The sequence below is a fragment of the Terrapene carolina genome, unplaced genomic scaffold (genome assembly GCF_002925995.2).
Source record: "Terrapene carolina triunguis isolate 2854851 unplaced genomic scaffold, T_m_triunguis-2.0 Scaffold95, whole genome shotgun sequence".
Lineage (NCBI taxonomy): Eukaryota > Metazoa > Chordata > Testudines > Emydidae > Terrapene > Terrapene triunguis.
In genome coordinates this window covers 36284217-36302788 of record NW_020664446.1, presented here as the reverse complement: position 1 = coordinate 36302788, position 18572 = coordinate 36284217, and the positions used below count along the sequence as shown (strand labels likewise).

The following is an 18572-nucleotide window of genomic DNA, read 5'->3' as shown; positions in this document are numbered from 1 at the left end:
TCTTAGGCTTTTTTGGTTGCAGGTTTTTTTCTTAATATCGCTTTTCACAGCAGACTTACTAGCTAGCTGGAAGGCAGTGAAAAGTGACATTAACAAACATACAAATATCACTTTTCACAGCAGACTTACTCAGCCCTGGCAAGCTGGGACGTAAATTAAGCCTTGGATGTGGAGGTGGGTAGGGAGGCAGTGCTGGCCAGGGGTGATGGGGTGGATGGATAAGGGTCTGGGGCAGTAGTGGGACCAAGGGCAATAAGGGGAGGGGGGGTGAGCCCAAAGCCCAGCGGCCAGAGCACAAAGTCCAGTGGCCAGAGCTTGCCACTATGCAGCCAAAGCCCAGAGTTCAAAGCCCACTGCCACATGGACAGAGCTTACCACCCCAAGGCTGAAGCTAGAAGGTGAGCCCCACTGCCCCTGTGAAGGTGGGGAACTCACACTGGCTGTCTGCTCCTCCAGCATGTGTGACTCAAGAGGGGTGCAGGGCCCAACCTTCCTTGCAGCCCCAGGGGAGGAGCTGCTGCTTTGCCTCCATCCCCCCAACCAGCACCCAGGAGGCTGTGGCCACAAGAAAAGCCCCCAGTGACTGCATGCGGCCACGGTGGCCGCATTTGAGAAATGCTGTTCTAATCTGTGTTCATGTATAATTTTGCCGGGGGGGAGGAGGGGAGAGGGGGGACTATATTTAGAAGTTTATGTTTCAGTTAAACACTGTAATCATGAGAATTTGTGCTATGTATTAATGTTACATAGTACAAGTGCTGGGGGGGGGGGAGAAAGGCTTGATACAAAGTGTGTTGAAGTCAATGGAAAATCTCACGTTTACTTGGATCAGGCTTCTAATTAGGAAAAGCTAGGTGAGAACTTTACGCATTTGACAGGAATATCATTTAACTGAGTGATGTAGGTTTTTTTTTCTTAACATTACAGCAAACTATGTCAGTAATTTAGAAGCATAGTCCAGCTTTAATAAACACAACTCACCATGTTTGTTTGATCTTTTTCAGATCTTTTCCTGTGTTACTCAGTTCTATCAGCTTTTTGTTTAAAAAGAAGTATTAATCGTTTTAGTGTTTGTTTTTTGGTTAACAAGATTTTAAATGAAGCAACTAAAGATAACTATTGTGATCCATGCCTTCAACACCTTGAGATTAGAGTAGTGTGATGCTGTGTACATGGTAAGAACATAAGAATGGCTATATTGGGTCAGACCAATGGTTTATCTAGCCAAGTATCCTGTTTTCCAGCAGTGGCCAGGCCAGATTCTTCAGAGGGGATGAACAGAACAGGGCAATTTATCAGGTGATCCATCCTCTGTCATCCAGTCCCAGTTTTCAGCAGTCAGAGATTTAGGGACACACAGAGCATGGGGTTGTGTTCCTGACCATCTTGGTTAATAGTCATTGACGGACCTATCCTCCATGAACTTCTCTAAATCTTCTTTGAACCCAATTATACTTTTGGCGTTCACAACATCCCCAGGAAACTAGTTCCACAGTTTGATCTTGCATTCGCTTTCTCCACACTAGTCATGATTTTATAGACCTCTCTCATATCCCAAAGTCTCTTTTCAAAACTGAACAGTCCCAGTCTGTTTAATCTCTCCTCCTATTGAAGCTGCTCCTAATCATTTTTGTTGCCCTCTCTAGACTTTTTACAATTCTAATATATCTTTGAGATGAGGCAACTAGAACTGCGTGCAGTATGCAAGGTGTGGGCGTACCATGGATTTATATAGTGGCATTGTGATATTTTCTGTCTTCTTATCTATCCCTTTCTTAATGATTCCCAACATTCTGTTCACTTTTTTGACTGCCGTTGCTCATTGAGTGGACATTTTCAGGGAACTATCCACAATGATTCCAAGATGTCTTTCTTGTGTGGTACCAGCTAATTTAGACCCCATCCTTTTTTATGTATAGTTGGGATTATGTATTACTTTGCATTTATCAACACTGAATTTCATCTGCCATTTTCTTGCCCAGTCACACAATGTAATGAGATCTCTTTGTAACTCTTGGCAGTCAGTTTTGGATTTAACTATCTTGAGTAATTTAGTATCATCTGCAAATTTTGCCACATCATTGTTTACCCCCTTTTCCAGATCATTTATGAATATGTGGACCAGCACTTGTCCCAGTACAAATTTTTTTTTTGGGGGGGGACTGCTATTTACCTCTCTGCACTGTGAAAACTGATCATGTGTTCCGACCCTTTCTTTCCTATCTCTTAAAGTCATTTATCCATGAGAGGACCTTCCCTCTTATCCCATGACTTCTTACTTTGCTTAAGAGCCTTTGGTAAAGGACCTTGTTCACCTGTTATTTGACCCCCCTCAACAATTTTAATAGATTGGTGATGTGTGGTCTCCCTTTACAAAGGCCGTGTTCACTCTTCCCCAGTATATCATCTTCATCTATGTGTCTGATAATTCTGTTCTTTACTATAGTTTTAACCAATTTGCCTGGTATTGAAGTTCAGCCTGTTATTGCCAGGATTGTCTCTGGAGCCTTTTTTAAAAGTCAGTATTTCAGTTGCTATCCTCCACTCATCAGGGATAGAGGCTGAATTAAATGATAGGTTACATACCACAGTTAGTAGGACTGCAATTTCATATTTTACTTCCTTCATAACCCTTGGGTGAATACCACCTGGTCCTGGGTGACTTATTACTGTTTAATTTATCAATTTATTCCAAAACCTCCTCTATTGACACCTCAAGTTTGGCTCAGTTACTTAGATTTGTCACAGGAGATGGGTCACTCAACAATTGCCCTGTTCCATTTATTCCCTCTGAAGCTCAGGCGTGGGAATCTCCCTCACATCCTTTGCAAAGAAGACAGATGCAAACAATTAATTTAGCTTTTCTGCAACAGCCTTGTCTTCTTTGAGTTCTCATTTATCACCTTGATTGTCCAATGGCCCCACTGATTATTTGGCAGACTTCCTGCTTCTGATATACTTAACAAATATGTGCTAATTTTTGTCTTTTGCTAGTTGCTCTTCAAATTCTTTTTTTTTTTGCCTGCCTAATTATACGTTTACACTAGACTTGCCAGAGTTTATGTTCCCTTCTATTTTCCTCACTAGGATTTGACTTCCAAAATATAAAGGAAGCCTTTTTGTCTCCAATTACCCTTTTTTTACTCTGTTGTTTAGCCATGGTGGCATCTACATTTTTTTTTTTGGTTCGGGGGCGGGGTGAGTATACATTTGTATGAGCCTCTATTGTGGTGTTTTTAAAAGCTTCCAAGCAGCTTGCAGGCAGTTCCTTTTAATTTCCCTTCAACTAGCTTCCTCAGTTTTGTGTAATTCCCTTTTTGAAATTCAATGCTTCTGGGGTGGGTCTCTGTGGTATTTCCCCCACCCCACAAGGATGTTAAATTTAATTACATTATGTCCCATTGATTATCATTGTTCCACCAAGTTTCTGTGATGCCTATTAAATCAATATCCTCATCTAGGCACTCAAGTTCACTCATCTTAGTACTTAGACTTCTAGCATTTGTATACAGGCACTTTCAATATTAAGTTGTCTGTCTTCATGTAATGTAATTGAATAAGACTGCTTTTCATTTGACTGTTTCTCTTCAGTTCCTACCTGTACTTTATCAACTTCTATCTCTCCTCTTTACTAGGATATAGACAAACCCTTTTAGTAAATCCTCCTCTAAGGGTTGCCTCTGTCTGAACTGTGTGCTCCTCCATACCTGTCAGCTATCCCTCAGCCCTTAGTTTAAGATCTCCTCTATGACCTTTTTAATTTTACATGCCAGCAATCTGGTTCCATTTTGGTTTAGGTAGAGCCCATCTTTTCTATATAAGCTCCTCCTTTTCCAAAAGGTTCCTCAGTTCCTAATAAACCTTAATCCCTCCTCCAAACACCATCATCTCACCCACACACTGAGACCCTGCAGTTCTGCCTATCTTATTGGCACTGTGTATGGAACTGGAAACATGTCAGAGAATGCTACCATAAACTCCTGGACTTTAATCTCTTACCTAGCAGCCTAAATGTGGCCTCCAGGACCTCCATCGTGTTGCATCTTAAAACAGCATGAAAACAGGCTAGTGCAAACTGTGGTGACTCACTTCTTCAATGATATACATATTCCCTGCTTTGCATGGGCTACCTGTTAAGTTGAAGGTGTTCATTTTGACCAATGAAGTTCTAAGTATCTTGGCGCCTGCCTATTTCATAGAACATAGATATTGCTGCAGTTGAGATCAGTGCAGGTATCTCATCCAGAACCTCTAACTTTAAGAGAAAGGGAGCTACTGAGACAGCATGCTCTTGGAGCACTCTCAGTTTTGGAACTTACTCTCTTTTCCTTGTACCAAAAGCCCAAATTTGTTGATTACAGTTGATCAAAAACCCTGCAGGCAAGCATGGGGGCATCAGGGACCTGGAACTAAAATTCCCATGAGGCACCATAATGGCTCTGGCAAACACAGAAATTAATGTCAAACTGACCAGAAACAGTGTTTCATTTAGATTTTCCTCATGGTATATGCCATCAAAATCAAAATTTTTCTAGTGGAAAAATCTGATTTTAATGAAATCCCATTTTCCCCAGGAGAAAATGTTTCATTTGAACGTTGTTACCTGTTATACTGTTGACTTTGGGACACTGAGCAGTTGATCTCTTTTCTCACACTTTTGGGGAATGAGGAGTACATTGAGGATTTGTGGGTCAAGTGTTTATTCCCTCCCTTCCTGATTTTTGGGAATTAGCTTTATTTAATTTTCTGTTGTAGTATTACTGTGCTTGTGTATATGACAAAGGCATCTAGAGCCTTGGATAGGTGCTTTTTATATATTTTATAAATCCAAATAATAAATACATTAATAAACTACTACTGAAGCCACAGGCTTTCTTTTTCTCTTTATTTACTTGAATCTATTCTTTTTCTTAGAAGAAAGGCTTAATATCTACTTACCTTGGCTCTACAAGTGAATCTGGATGTGGTTACAAAATAAATAAAGGTTCAGGCTTTATTGCTCCTAGGTATTTGTACATTTCTCTCTCTCTCTAATATGAAAAACAAGTCCACTTCTGGTCTTCCTCTCTGCAGGATGCGGTTATCACTGCCAGTGCTTGAGCCCACAGTTATTTTTACTTCAGATACTAATATCACTCAACACTTCTTGCCTTACCACACGTTTGGTTGATTACACTTCCTAGGCATTGTTCATCAAAATAAGGAAATATGGGCACTGTACCACCCCTTAAAAAGGTGTACAGTGTGCTTTCTGCAGGACAGGTCACCTTCCTTCCTGTCCATTTCTGGTCTTGGTGGAATGATGTTGTCACCAGTGGTGCTTAATAATAATAATATATGGAGATATCCTAGAACTGGAAGTGACCCTGAAAGGTCATCAAGTCCAGCCCACTGCCTTCACTAGCAGGACCAAGCACTGATTTTGCCCCAGATCCCTAAGTGGCCCCCTCAAGGATTGAATTCACAACCCTGGGTTTAGCAGGCCAATGCTCAAACCACTGAGCTATCCCTCCCCTCTGGCATAGCCCTTGCATGCAGGGGAATTTAAGGACTGCAGTTATGCTTAGATGTTTATGAGCATGCAAAGTGGCAAAGGGTCCTTTACATCCTTCTGTGCTCCCCAATGCATACTCACATGGTGGCAGGGCACATCTAGCCCATTAATATTTCAACACAAGCCCCACTCTCCTGTGGATAAATACTCTACATAATCTATGTCTACATAATTTATCAAAAGAGCACCCAGTGCTTAACAAAAAAAAATATGAAATATGACTTCCTATAAAATTCCATTCACTGATTTATCTCAATCTGAAATTAACAAGAGTCATTCTATTGCCTTCAATATGCTTCATCCTTGTCTTCCCCAGCTGGCTACTACTAAGCATGCTTTCTTCTCCAGAACTCCCTGCCTGTTATCGTATTGGCAGGGATCACTAGAAAGCTGTGCTATTTTTTGACAGAAGGCCTTAGCCTTACATTTCTCCTTCTTAAAGTAGATGGAGTGGACAGAAATACCACCTCTGCCCCTTGCTATTTCAGTTAAGTGCACCACTTCTGGATTTGTTTTCACTATTAGGTAAAAAAGTGGTTTTTTTACAGCCCAATAACTAGTGTGTGATAGTTATCTTACTGTAAAATCCTGGAGGAGACAAGGCATCTGTAGTTTTACTGCAAGATAGCAAGGTGACATGCTGACACTATACCCCATGCCAATGGTTGACCATGCCCTCGCTTACCTCACGGTAAAACTATACTGCCTTGTGTTGATTGGGCATTTACCACCGAAAAGGTGTGTTTTTACCACTGGATATCCTGCCATAAAGACATAACTACATTTCTCCCAGTTATTAGTCCCTTTATTATCGCTTCCCAGACAGCACTAAGTGTTCCTCAGGAAGAGTCAGTTTCCTCCTGCATGTCTCAGGTGGGAAGGGATCTGATCAGTGCTCTTTTTCCCTCCCTGTAGCAGAGGTAGTGGCTCATTTTCTTCCTTCCCTGTGTGAATGCTCAGATCCATTACTACACAGGGTCCATTTCTTTAGGGATCCCTACTCTATTTGATCGAGCAGGGACGATGTCTATGAATGACAGAAGCCTGAGCCTATGCAGAATGAAAATATGTCAAATGAAGCACTCCCTCATCGGAGTCAAAGGTGTAAAAGGCCACCACACACCAGTGCAGGATACTGAACATTTGTCACCCTTGTAACTGTACATTGGGTTGGTGGTTGCTCCTTTTACATTATGCCTTTGCTAACTATGCATTTATTTAAAAATAACTCAAGTAAGAGAGACCCCTAACAAATATGGTAAAATCCTTGTTTTTCCTGGTTACATGAAAAATGGAAGTGGAAGCTTCAGCCTACCAGATAGAGGATCTGAAGCTTGGAGAAAGTAAAGTAGTATTTCTACATAGCTCTGTGATTGTCTTTTCAATACCATAACTGACTGTGCAGCCATGGAGGCTGATCTCTGTTCTGGAGGGGTGTTTCTTTCTCAGTAGTAGCTGTAAAACTCCCAGGAGCAGTTACAGATTCTACCAGGTAAGTTGAAGCCAGCCAGACTCATGGAAATAACACTTAGTGATATCTGCTTGATGGGTGCAGGAGTGGGAGTTTGATCTCTGTCTGATTGCCCCCAATCAGGCAAAGAAAGAATTTTTAAAAGTCTGTGTGACCCAAGGATTATGGGTCTCTGGGTTGCTCCACAGCTCAGCCAGGAAGTAAAGAAGTATTTGCTGAGTCAAAGTTTCCCCCTGCTCTTTCCACCAAAACAAATGAGTATATGAAGCTAAAGTTTTCACTGTCTTCAAGATTGAAGCCCTCCAGGAAATGGGCCTCTACTAAGAGGCTATACAAACCTTTATGATACTAGGACTTCAGTTAACTTGGGTAGTTTCCAGCATGAGGTATATGGGTGTTTGTGGGAGAGAGAGGGTTGAAAGATGGAAAACAGAGATAAGATACTGAGTGGTGGTATGAAGTTGGCTTGCTCCACAACCCAGGAGACCAGAGATAACTTCTGGAAGATAGTTTTACAGGAAGAAAGTGAGATTCTGATGTACCAATCAGTTTTCAAAAACATTTCCCCAGTTTACCATAATATGAGGGATGTTTTAATACCATAAATATTTTGTGAATAGAATTCAAAATGTTGATAGTAGGCAACTCATTTGCAGTTCATCACAGAGTCATTATTTGTTTGCAAAGCACATCAATTGCAGTAAATTGCTATGCATATTATGGCTCTTCAAAGTACGTTCTAACATTTTCAACAGAGCTGATTTAGAGCTCATCACAGATTCCTTTTCTGTTTCCAAATCGCATACATGGTAAAGAATTGCTAGAAGACAAGAACTGGTTATGCATATTATTAAAAGGGAACTGTTTAATACATTTTCTTTTAAAGTTTCCTAAATAGGAAACATCATCTGTCTTCTTCATACATTAATTTAAGTGAGGTACTAACTGCATGATGAGGAAAAACTAAGTGATGCCAATTTGTAATATGCTAAGGGAAATAGAAACTATTAAAACAAAGACTTCCTCTAAAAACATAAATCCCTCAACAAAAGGGCGGCGGGGGGGGGGAGTTCCAGTATATTTGCATGCGGTGTTTCAGCTTTATATATTGAAGGACTTTTAAATGTTTATCTTATCTATAGAACTATTGTGAACCATTCATTTTTCACTGAATTTCCCTCATTTTGTACATAATTGTTATGGTCAATGAATATTTATAGGAATTGAATATTTATAGTTTCCTTTGGTTAAACAGAGTTTATTTGGAAAGTAGATTTTACATTGGTAGTAGGCAAACACAAGACTATATAGCCACTGTACATATGTAGGCAGACAACCATATTTACCTATTCTCCTTTCCCCTCCTGTCCAGGCTCTTGACAAATCCTGTCACCACTTTTTTTTTTAACATCTCTTTAATCTGCCCATTCAGGTCTATTCCTACTGCTAAAATCTTGTTCAATTTGGAGAGTAGATGGGTAGGAAGAAGTCGTGGGCTGGCATGCCTATGGAAGCAGAGTTTATATTGTGGTGTATTGTTTGCATAGTCGTTCTGGTAGAGTTCAAAAGCCATTGGGTGCCATTTTGTAGGCATAGATCTTGCTGGACATAAGTAAAATTTGAGTGAAAGGTTAAACTGTAAACAAAGGTGGACAGGCCATATGATTTGAGTGAATCTGTAAACAAGGGTGTGACAGACTGTCCTGGAGACAGTATCTCCAGGTCTAGTTGAGATAAGTGGGATAACTGATACACTTGAAATGCAGATAAGGGAAGGACATAAACAACTGGTTCCTACATGATCCATACAATGTCCAAACCAATTAGATTCAAGAAATTCAGATGTTAGTAGTTAGGAAAAATGTATATAAACTGTGTGGTGTGTAACATAATTGGGATTTCACCATGAAACTAAACCCCTTACATCTGGTCCTGGCCAGCATGAGCACGGATTTGTTACATGTCTAATAAAGTAATCTGAGTGATGAGCTGGAATTGAACTGAGTTTTTTGGGCTCCCAGAGAACTAGATGAAATGTTCTCCCAGAACTGGATGAGATGTTCTGGATAAACCAAATGGAAAATCCCAACACATTTCAGACTCAGAATACACTTATGCATCCCATTTGGCATGTACGGGTCATGTTAAAAAGTCAGCCATATGCCTTTTTGATAATATGTACAGCATTTTTCATATATAAAGTATCTCTATATTTTATTATTACAGATAAATAACCACCAACTAGAAGATGATATGCACAGCCGCGATTCACAAAAGAAAAAATAGGTGCAAGACTCATATAAGCCACAGAAACATATTACTCATTGACAGAGTTAGCATGTTTGGCAAGCCCAAGGAAAAATAACCCAATAAAGTGAGAGACCCGAAAGACCTGCTTCAACACAGACAACTATGACTTAGTTTAAAACAACATAAATCAAACCCTGAAAACATAAAGGTTCACAGGTTTTGAAATAAATGAAAAAAAAAATCAGCTGTGACCAAACACTTTGAAAAATGGTAATAAAAACTTCAGTCTCACACATTTTCAAAAAAATATATGAATATAATCATTTTAACAAGAAAAAACAACAACAACAACAAAACAGAGCAATTCTTTTGCTCTGTTCTAGCCTCTTTTCATCAATCTAGCATCAGAAAAGGGCAGAAAGTTGGTGTGAACCAGCAAGCTAAAATTCTGGTTCTGTGCCTCTTTAGGGAGATGCCAATGGTGTGTTTAGAATTCAGTGTTCTCTGGTGATCCCCAGTTGTTATAATGGCCCTTGGGGGCCACTACCAGTTGGTGCAGTTTGAAGCTTTGAGGCTGCTCTAAACGATATTGGGTTAGTAACAGAGCAGAATTGATTTCAGATATAAGGATTATGCCCAGCATTTGTAGTCAAATTCAATCTGTGCAGGTAAAGATAAAATTTACCTAGTTAATATGAATAAATTAGATGACAAAATTACAACAAAATTATTGGGGCTCAAATCTGCTCACATTCAAGTCAATGGGCCTGGTTCTGCTTTCACTCTGGTATAAATCATGAGCGACTGCAGTGATGTTACATTAGTGTGAAACCACTAGAAGACAGAGGAGAATTGCACTCATGTTTTGTTAATTCACATTCAATTTATCTCTGCTAAATAAGTCATTTTAATTTTTCTATCAACTTTAAAGGTGTGGTCATGTTATCATACACGGTCATTTTCTCACTGTCTTCCTAACATTTTCACAATTGCTTTGGATAATGGATAAAAAATGCAGCTCTTTAGTTTCTGGGTTTTAGCTAACGGCTCTTTTAGAAGCCGTTAGAAAAATGTAGTGCACCTGTGCTTCATTATTCACAGATTTTCTTAAGAAGAAACAGTGTATTAAATTGTGACATTAAGAGTGAGATTATTCCCTGGCTCACACTGTGCCAAGTCAGTCACTTTCATTCAATTCTTGTTAGAATAAAAGCTAAGATAAAAATACAATTACTTTGTTAATTCATTTACATAGGTTTGATTTTGTAAAACATTAAGTATATAGCCTTGAAGTAAGTACTACAGGTGATTCTATAGTTTATGAAGAATTTGTTACATGAAAACAAAGAATAACACAGTGAAAAGCAAAAATGTTTTTTCACCACTTAGGAAATGTAAAAATGTCTGTTGGAAACTTCTCTAATGGATCATCTAGTACAGACTAGATGTGATTAACTTCCAGTTACTTTGATAGAGGAATGTACAGTCTAGCCTTAAATAATTGGCTCCATGAAGGTATTGGTTACACAGGGCAAACCACTTTAAAAAGAAAAAGATATATTTTCCTACCAAAGCACTAACATCATTTCCATTAATGTTATGCAACTTGTGTTTCTTTTATGTTTTCCAATTAGGATTCAGCTTATTTCTATACTTCACCCTTTTTCTTGATAGCTATTTTCTTATAGCGCAAGAGATCAACATAAAACTAAAGATCCAAATCTTGCTAGTTTTACTCATATATGCAAGATTAACAGAAGTAATCCTAGATATACATTCCCAGGGATACTTACTTTTATATTTTTGTGTCTCATTTGTTCATCATGTTGTTTTTTTCTGACAGCTAATGTGTAGCTAGAAAAGTATTCTATTGACTTTATGCATTTCCATTTAAAATTGATGTATAGAGTTTAACATTGTGAAAATGATACAAATAAATTGAACTATTTCCAATTAAGCATGTATTTTTGATACACACAGATTTAATTTGGCACAGGTTTATTTATAACATTCTGAATTATTATGGTTATTTTTCAAAATACTACAAACATTTCTCCGGCAGCAGCACAGGAAATAAAAAGGTCCCACGAGTACTTTATTGTGCTGCTTGACAAATGTATGCTTTGCTTCGATTTCTAATAAAAACAGAGGTTGCAGAATTTTCTCACATATTAAATAAAAGAAATCAAAGGAAAAGCAACAGCACATTAATGGAGGTTGCAGAACTAAAAAGAAGTTAACAAAATTAGCTTTTTTCATGACTATTTAAGTATGATGCCTTCATTCGTTTGCCACAGGGCTATAAGATTGGTTTTGTTGGTCAAGTTGTGAAAAAAAATCAAACACATTTAAAGCATACAGGTTACATTTGTAATGGGTCTCATTAATTGTGCCTGTAATATTCAGAAGTGTGTAATTCTGATGCGCAAAATGGGCAGTTAAGTAGGCAAATACAAACTATGCGATATGCAATGCAATTATTTTAAATTAATTTTGTGAGAGCAAACAGGAACCCAAAAATGCTGCAAGTCCTGTTCAGGAGACTCATTAAAAGCATGTCACTAAATATATCGAACTTATTGCTAGATTTTATACAAAGACTAACTCAAAATATATTTTGTGGGGCACATGTACAAAGCAGAAGGAAAGTGAAAACAAATTCATAAGCCAAGAGAGTATTGAAATGGCCTGATTCCTAGAATGTACTAACTGCTTTGGGAGTTGAAAACATTCAACAACTTGCAGGCTAAGGCCCTAAATTAGCAAAGAAACTTCCAAGATCAGTTTCCTAAATGCTAAGTGATTTCCCTCTCAGACTAAATGAGTCAAATCTGTATGCTGAGCCTGATTTAGGCTACTGGACCCTGGTGGTGGAAAGTCTGCCAGAGAATGGGAGCAGTGGAGCAGGCTGGCCACAATCCCCACTCCACTGGAGAGGGCCAGAGTCAGGCAGCACAGACCAGAAAGATGTGAAGGGGGTAGTGATAAAATCCTGGCTTCACTGAAGTTAGTAGCAAAAATCCTACAGGTTATAGCAGAGTCAGGATTTCATCTAGGAAAAACATTAATTCAGTATAGCTCCTGGGCAGACCCTTCCAGCAGGGCATTTGTTATATCAGGACACGTCTGTCCTACCCTGCTGTAATCTCAACAGGAGAGCAACAAACGTACTGTTACCACCCTCCTCCAAGGCTGATATTGTCCTCCAGTGAATGCAGAAAGATGCAAGTTTCACTATCTGCACCTTCAGGGTTTAATCAAGTTCACTATGTCTAAATAATGGAACAGATAACCACGATCTGGAACAAAACTGTGAAGCTGTGAGTTCTGAAGAGAGCCTAGAAGATTTTCTTACAAGAGGACCTATAGCCCATGGACCTTGTACTATCCCCAAGAATTAAAATCACTTACCTCTTCTAGGACATCAGCAAGCTTACTGAGTATCTCTTCAGGAAGACTCTGGAATGTTGGAACACTGTAATATAAAATGGAAAAGAACTATTGTTTAATTAATAAAGTTAGTTTATTTCATAAAGTCAGTTAATCAACAAGGTTCCACAAGTGCCAAACTACTCTATTATTTATAATCAATATGGACTCAATCTTGTCCTGTAGTTCCTAACATCAAGACCAGAATACCAATTTTAGCTTAATAAGCATAACTCTTCAGGATTGATCATCATAAAAGCAGCATACACAGTGAATTCTTATTTCTCTCTGTCTCCTTGGTGTAATTTAGGCATTCAATAGTTACAGGACAGTAAGCTACATGGAATAAACATTTTGAAGCTATGCCTTTCCTGTATAAGGTGAAATGTGAATATCCTCTGAAAAATTCATATTGGGAATCAGCTAAATGAAACTATGCTACAAACTCTTCCGAGTGGCTTGTCTTCTTGACTGCCCCTGCTCTCACTTTCTTCTAAGTGCAGTTCCTATGCACACTTGAGCGAGCGACAACATCTGGGCCAAAGTTTTCAAACACGAGAATTAAATGTAGGCTCCTAAATCTAAATTTTGGTTCCTAAATAATTAGGTTGATTTTCAAAATTGCTGATCACCCAGCAGCTTCCAATTCATGTCAATGAGAGTTACTACATGCTCCAAACTTTTGAAAATTAGCGCATTTATTTAGGAGCCAAAATCAGAATATAGGAGACGAATGTTAAGGTCTTATTTATGTAAATCTTGGCTCTGATTGCCGAGCAGGAGTAAACAAAAACATTAAAAAGGTGGCTCATTTCCCACTACCATTTGTAATCCCTGGGTCCCTGGTCGTGACCTGTCTCTGCTCCCATCACACTATTTTTCCTTCATGTAAATCATGTTCATTTCAGAGTGAGCACAGAGACGTGTCCACATTGGGATTATGTTTTAAATTATCTTTTAAACCACTTGAAATAAATTTCATATGATGTTTTTAAAGTGTTACAGTTTAAACCCTCCCCCACCCTGCTCTTCATTAACTTTGATTAATAGGATTTTCCAATGCTATTTTAGATTTAAACGTTAACACCATTGTAAAGCTTCGCTGATAAATACATTATTCTTTGAATTAAATGCCAATTTAAAATATTTTTATAATCATACTAATTGACATATTAGTCTTCTATGTTCTCTTCATTTTAATAATATTTGTATTAAAGAGGGCTAGTAGATGCAGTAAATTATGGATGAAATTCATCCTGTGAAAAGGGCCCGCCCAAGACCAATCATTTACATTCTACTTTAGCTGTCAGAACAGAATGTAGGCAGGAGATGAGCAGTGTATAGGCTTTGGGTGGGCCCTCTATACAGGGTAAATTGTACCCTAAATGAATTAGTCATTTTTGCCTCTGTAGATGTGGGTTCAGGCTTTTTTAGATCACAGAAATAGAATTCTTTCATAGTGTAGAGAGCCAACAGAAGGCTCTCTGCATCACAGAAACCCTCCCCAAGGACTGTGCTGGGGGTTTGCTGGTAGGACAGCCACACGTGGGTGTCCGTGCACCGAAATGAGGCACAGATCATTTCCTGGCAGCCCCATATAGTCCAGTGTGGAAAGTCAAGGGGTAACCCAGAGACGGCCCAGGGAGGGACCAAAGATCCCAAAGTTCCAGTTCCCAATTATACTTGTTTTGAGTACCATAGCCACAGATTGTAGCCCACATTAGCAACCTAATGCTAGGGTAGGGGGTGAAAGAGGCAGTTCTTGTTGCACATCAAAGTAGTTAAAGGTACTCAGCACCTCACAGAATTGGGCTCCTGTGAGTCCTCAGTCCTGCAAGGGAGTGAAGCATCTGTAATTCCCATGGCTGTTTATGGGAGTTGTGGCTGCTAAATACTCCTAGGATAAATCTCCAAATTAACAGAAAATTAACACTATTTATGGTAGTTTATAATATGCTCCATACCAAATAGTAACAGTATCATATATATTGGGGCCAAATCTCCTTCTCATGTGAAACTCCCAATGAACATTTTTGAGCATGTGTTTACCAGAATGTGTCCCTTTATGAGCTTAAAATTAATTTGTTCTATGACATGGTTTATAGTAAGTTCTTAAAGTACACAGAAGCAGTCATTATTTATTAAATATTAGTAATATGTATAAATTAACTGTGTATTATTAATTACTAATTGAGGTACAACTGGCCACTGATTAAATCATGAGATAAATAACATGTACAATTGGTACTTGTTCCAAAGCCTACTGAAATCAATGAGAATCGTTCCATTGAATTCAATGGGCTTTGGATCACTTAGAAACTGAGAGTAATTTCCAAAGGCTTTAGCAAAAATCTAAATATATGAATCCCATCTAATCTATAAAAATAATGATGCAAAAGTGGTCAGAGTAATTAAGTTATTACTGTTCCAGTAATAAATACATTTTAAAAACCCTTAAATTTGCCAAGATGTAAGTCCAAGCTTCTGTCATTCACAGTATTTTTTCTGCAAAACACTGTTTCTACTGGAGGTACACTGCTGCTACTATACTGTGGACCAAAGTAAAGAGATGGGACAGAAATTATGTGTTGCCTTGATCTCCATGTATTACAGACATTCATTATTCCAGCTTTACCATTCTCACAAGAAGAATCAGAAAGAATGAACTGATAGTGTAATATTTCCTACAAAAGATAGCTGTCCAAAATTTTGCACTGTAAAACTCCACCTAAATCAGAATTAGGGCAGAATTTAGCATGCCACATTTTTAATGAAAGTAATTTCCCTTTTAGGACACAGAACTATGCTACAATGAAGGTAATAGATCCATTACAGTCTAAGTTGTAGAGAAAACGCCTTTATGAAGCCTGTTCCTTAAGCAAGTAAGAAAAATGTCTTTGTGTATGTTGTATCAGACAAACAATCTGAATGAACTAAATAGTCCTATTGTCGAAAGCTTAGGGCATGGCTACACTTGCAGATGTAGAGCGCTGTGAGTTAAACCCGCCTTCGGAGAGCGCAGTAAGGAAAGTGCTGCAGTCTGTCCACACTGACAGCTTCAAGCACACTGGCGTGGCCACATTTGTGGCATTGGAAGCAGTGCATTATGGGCAGCTACCCCAGCATGCAAGTGACTACAATGTGCTCTTCAAATGGGGGTGGAGTGTGACAGGGAGTGTGTTGTGTGTATGTGGGGGGAAGAAAGAGTGGGTTTTTGGGGTGCTGAGAGTGTGTCAGCATGCTGTCTTATAAGTTCAGATCCCCCTCCCCCTCACCTCTCTCTCACTCACTCAAAGCAAACAGTAAATGTTTGCTTTTTCTCGGCGCTGATAAGCAGCTGGCTTCTCTGAAATGGAGCTTTGAAAGGGCATTTCCGCATTCCTGCAGCCGATTTCACAATAATGACAAGAGTGGTCACTTGACTTAAGGCGATTATGGGATGTTTCCAGAGGCTGATCACAGCGCAGTAACGCAACACCTCGTTCACACTGGCATCGTGGCGCTCCAGTGGGGGCGCAGCAAACGTTATTCCACTCGCCTAGGTGGAGTACCAGCAGCGCCGTAGCTGCGGAGTCAGAGCGCTCTACGTGCCTTGCCAGTGTGGACGGGGAGTGAGCTAGGGCACCCGGGGCTGCTTTATTGCGCTGTAACTCGCAAGTGTAGCCAAGGCCTTAGGGTACTTAAACAAATTAAGTTCACAACAGAAAAGGGTGAAGGAAGGATGGAAATGTTTAAAGCTTTTTCATTGCAATGGAGCAGATAATTAGACAATTAGAAATGTTGACAAAGCACAAGTCCCAAATAAATTATATCCCAGAATTACAAAATTAATATCTTAGTAAACAGAAAGCCTTTAGAAAGGATTTATGATAGCTCAGAAAGGACCAAAGTGCTTCTAAATGACTGGAGGGTGGCAATACAGTTAGCTTGTATTTACATTGTGGAAGATGCTCAGATACCACAATGATTGACAAGCTTATAAAAACTTAGAAAGAATATATTTAAGAAACAGAATAGAAAAAACAATTATCGATCTGTGAGCCTGATTTTATGAGGATGGCAATGTGAGATGATGATACACTGATAAGGAACAAGATTATGAAGGTGAATAAGATTATGAAATGTGCAACATTATAAATGTATAACTCAGTATTGGATAATTAACTTGATACATAAGAAATCATGAATAACTCTTCCATTGATATTATCAAATTGATAGATACGGAAAAACAATAGATGTAGTTGGATTTCAGGAACATTTTTGATACTATATTACCGGTATACTACAGATTTACTTACAAAGACCAATATTTTCAAGTATGAGCACCCTCAATTAGGCACCTGAACCCATGTTTAGTCAACCATGTTTGAAAATTTTAGCTAAACTCTAAAAGAATAATATAGGCGAGGACTATGGCATTAGCAAAGAGATAAGAAAAAAGTGGTCATGAAGAGAAAGATATATAGTAGAAAGATAATAACTGGGTTTGATACAAGGCTTAATATTAATATTTTCTAACTTTTTACATATGTTTTTAGAAGGCTGCAAGTAGAAAAAAACCTTATTTTTGTTGATTGCTTAAAATTGGAGAAGGCAAAGTCTGAAAATATGTAAAACAGAATAAACATTATTCTGGATGTAATGTTAATTTATAAAGAAAGATCTGTTATCTTCAGAAAAAGAAAGATTAGAATGCAAGCTCATAAAGTAACATCTTAAATGGAAAGGCATCAGTTCATGCTAACTAGGGGAATGACACCTAATTGAGGTCACAAAATTCAACACACTTGCAGAACCTAATCCCAAACTCTTTCACTTGCCTGTTTTCTGTAGATATTCTCCCTGCAGAGCAGGAGAAATTTGATATCCCTCTCCTTTCCCCCTTCCCTCCAGTGTCTAAAGAGCTTTTGAAGGCCAGGGATCTTCTGGACCAGCTATCTAGAAACAAATGGTACTGATTCTCCTTGGACTCCAGAGATGGGTTTCTGAACCACAAGGTTCTTCTTGGCCAGCCACGTAGAAGCAAATGGACTCTCACCTCCCACCTCATGGACTCCTCCAGCAGGCTGTCTCATCATTATAGCAGATTGGCAATGCTCATTCAGGTACATTCATGTTTTCCCCTGAACTATTTACCGTGAACACTATTTTTTCCAGTTGACTTAGGTTATATCACAGTTTGTCAACATCTATATTATTGCCTAGGTATTTTTTGTACTAAAAGTAGGAAATACTGCAGGTATTGAGATGGTGCTACATAAGGCAAAGCTGGAATGCTCTTAGAGGTACTCAATCTATCTGTCCCTAATGAATGCTAATACTTGATTAGGCTGATCCTTCATTACTTGCATACCCCAAAATCTAATGGAAATCATTGTTCAGAGAATGGAGATGGGACCCCTGCATAGTAACTAATTTTCAGACTAGTGGTTAAGAACTGGAGGAGTGAAGTTGTACATAACCAGTTCAGATGTGATTTCAAAAAGTATGCAGCAAACTAATAAAGACAGCAAGAGAAGTACTTAGTGGTTATCAATTCAAACATATCCATAGCAAAGTTTGTAAGAGGCTATGGATCAGAGCTACTAATTCCGTTTTTATGTTAAGATCATCAGTTTTAATTTCCTGGATTTTTAATTAAAACTGTGCTGACTTGCATAGTTTTTACCTATTCCTCAATGTTTATATGCCAAGTCCTGTAGTCAAAGACATTTATGGAAAATCTTTTACACATCTTGTATAGGGCTTTTGGATAAGAGACTTTGTTCAATCCCAGATCCAGATTCTCAGATACTGAGCACGCACAGCTTCCTTTGGCATCAGTTGTAGAAGTGAGAGCACAGCACTTTTGAAAATCCATCCCCTAG

General features: G+C 38.7%; 1 protein-coding gene across 2 annotated transcripts in view; it reads right to left on the bottom strand.

Moving 5' to 3' along the window:
* Nucleotides 1–18572, bottom strand: part of PRKG1 (protein kinase cGMP-dependent 1) — an 893233-nt gene that overhangs the window by 244427 nt on the left and 630234 nt on the right. For both annotated transcript variants that reach the window (XM_026650906.2, XM_026650905.2), the window contains exon 5: nt 12687–12750. In XM_026650906.2, the coding sequence (XP_026506691.1) occupies nt 12687–12750 (64 nt within the window). The remainder of the gene's footprint in view (nt 1–12686; nt 12751–18572) is intronic.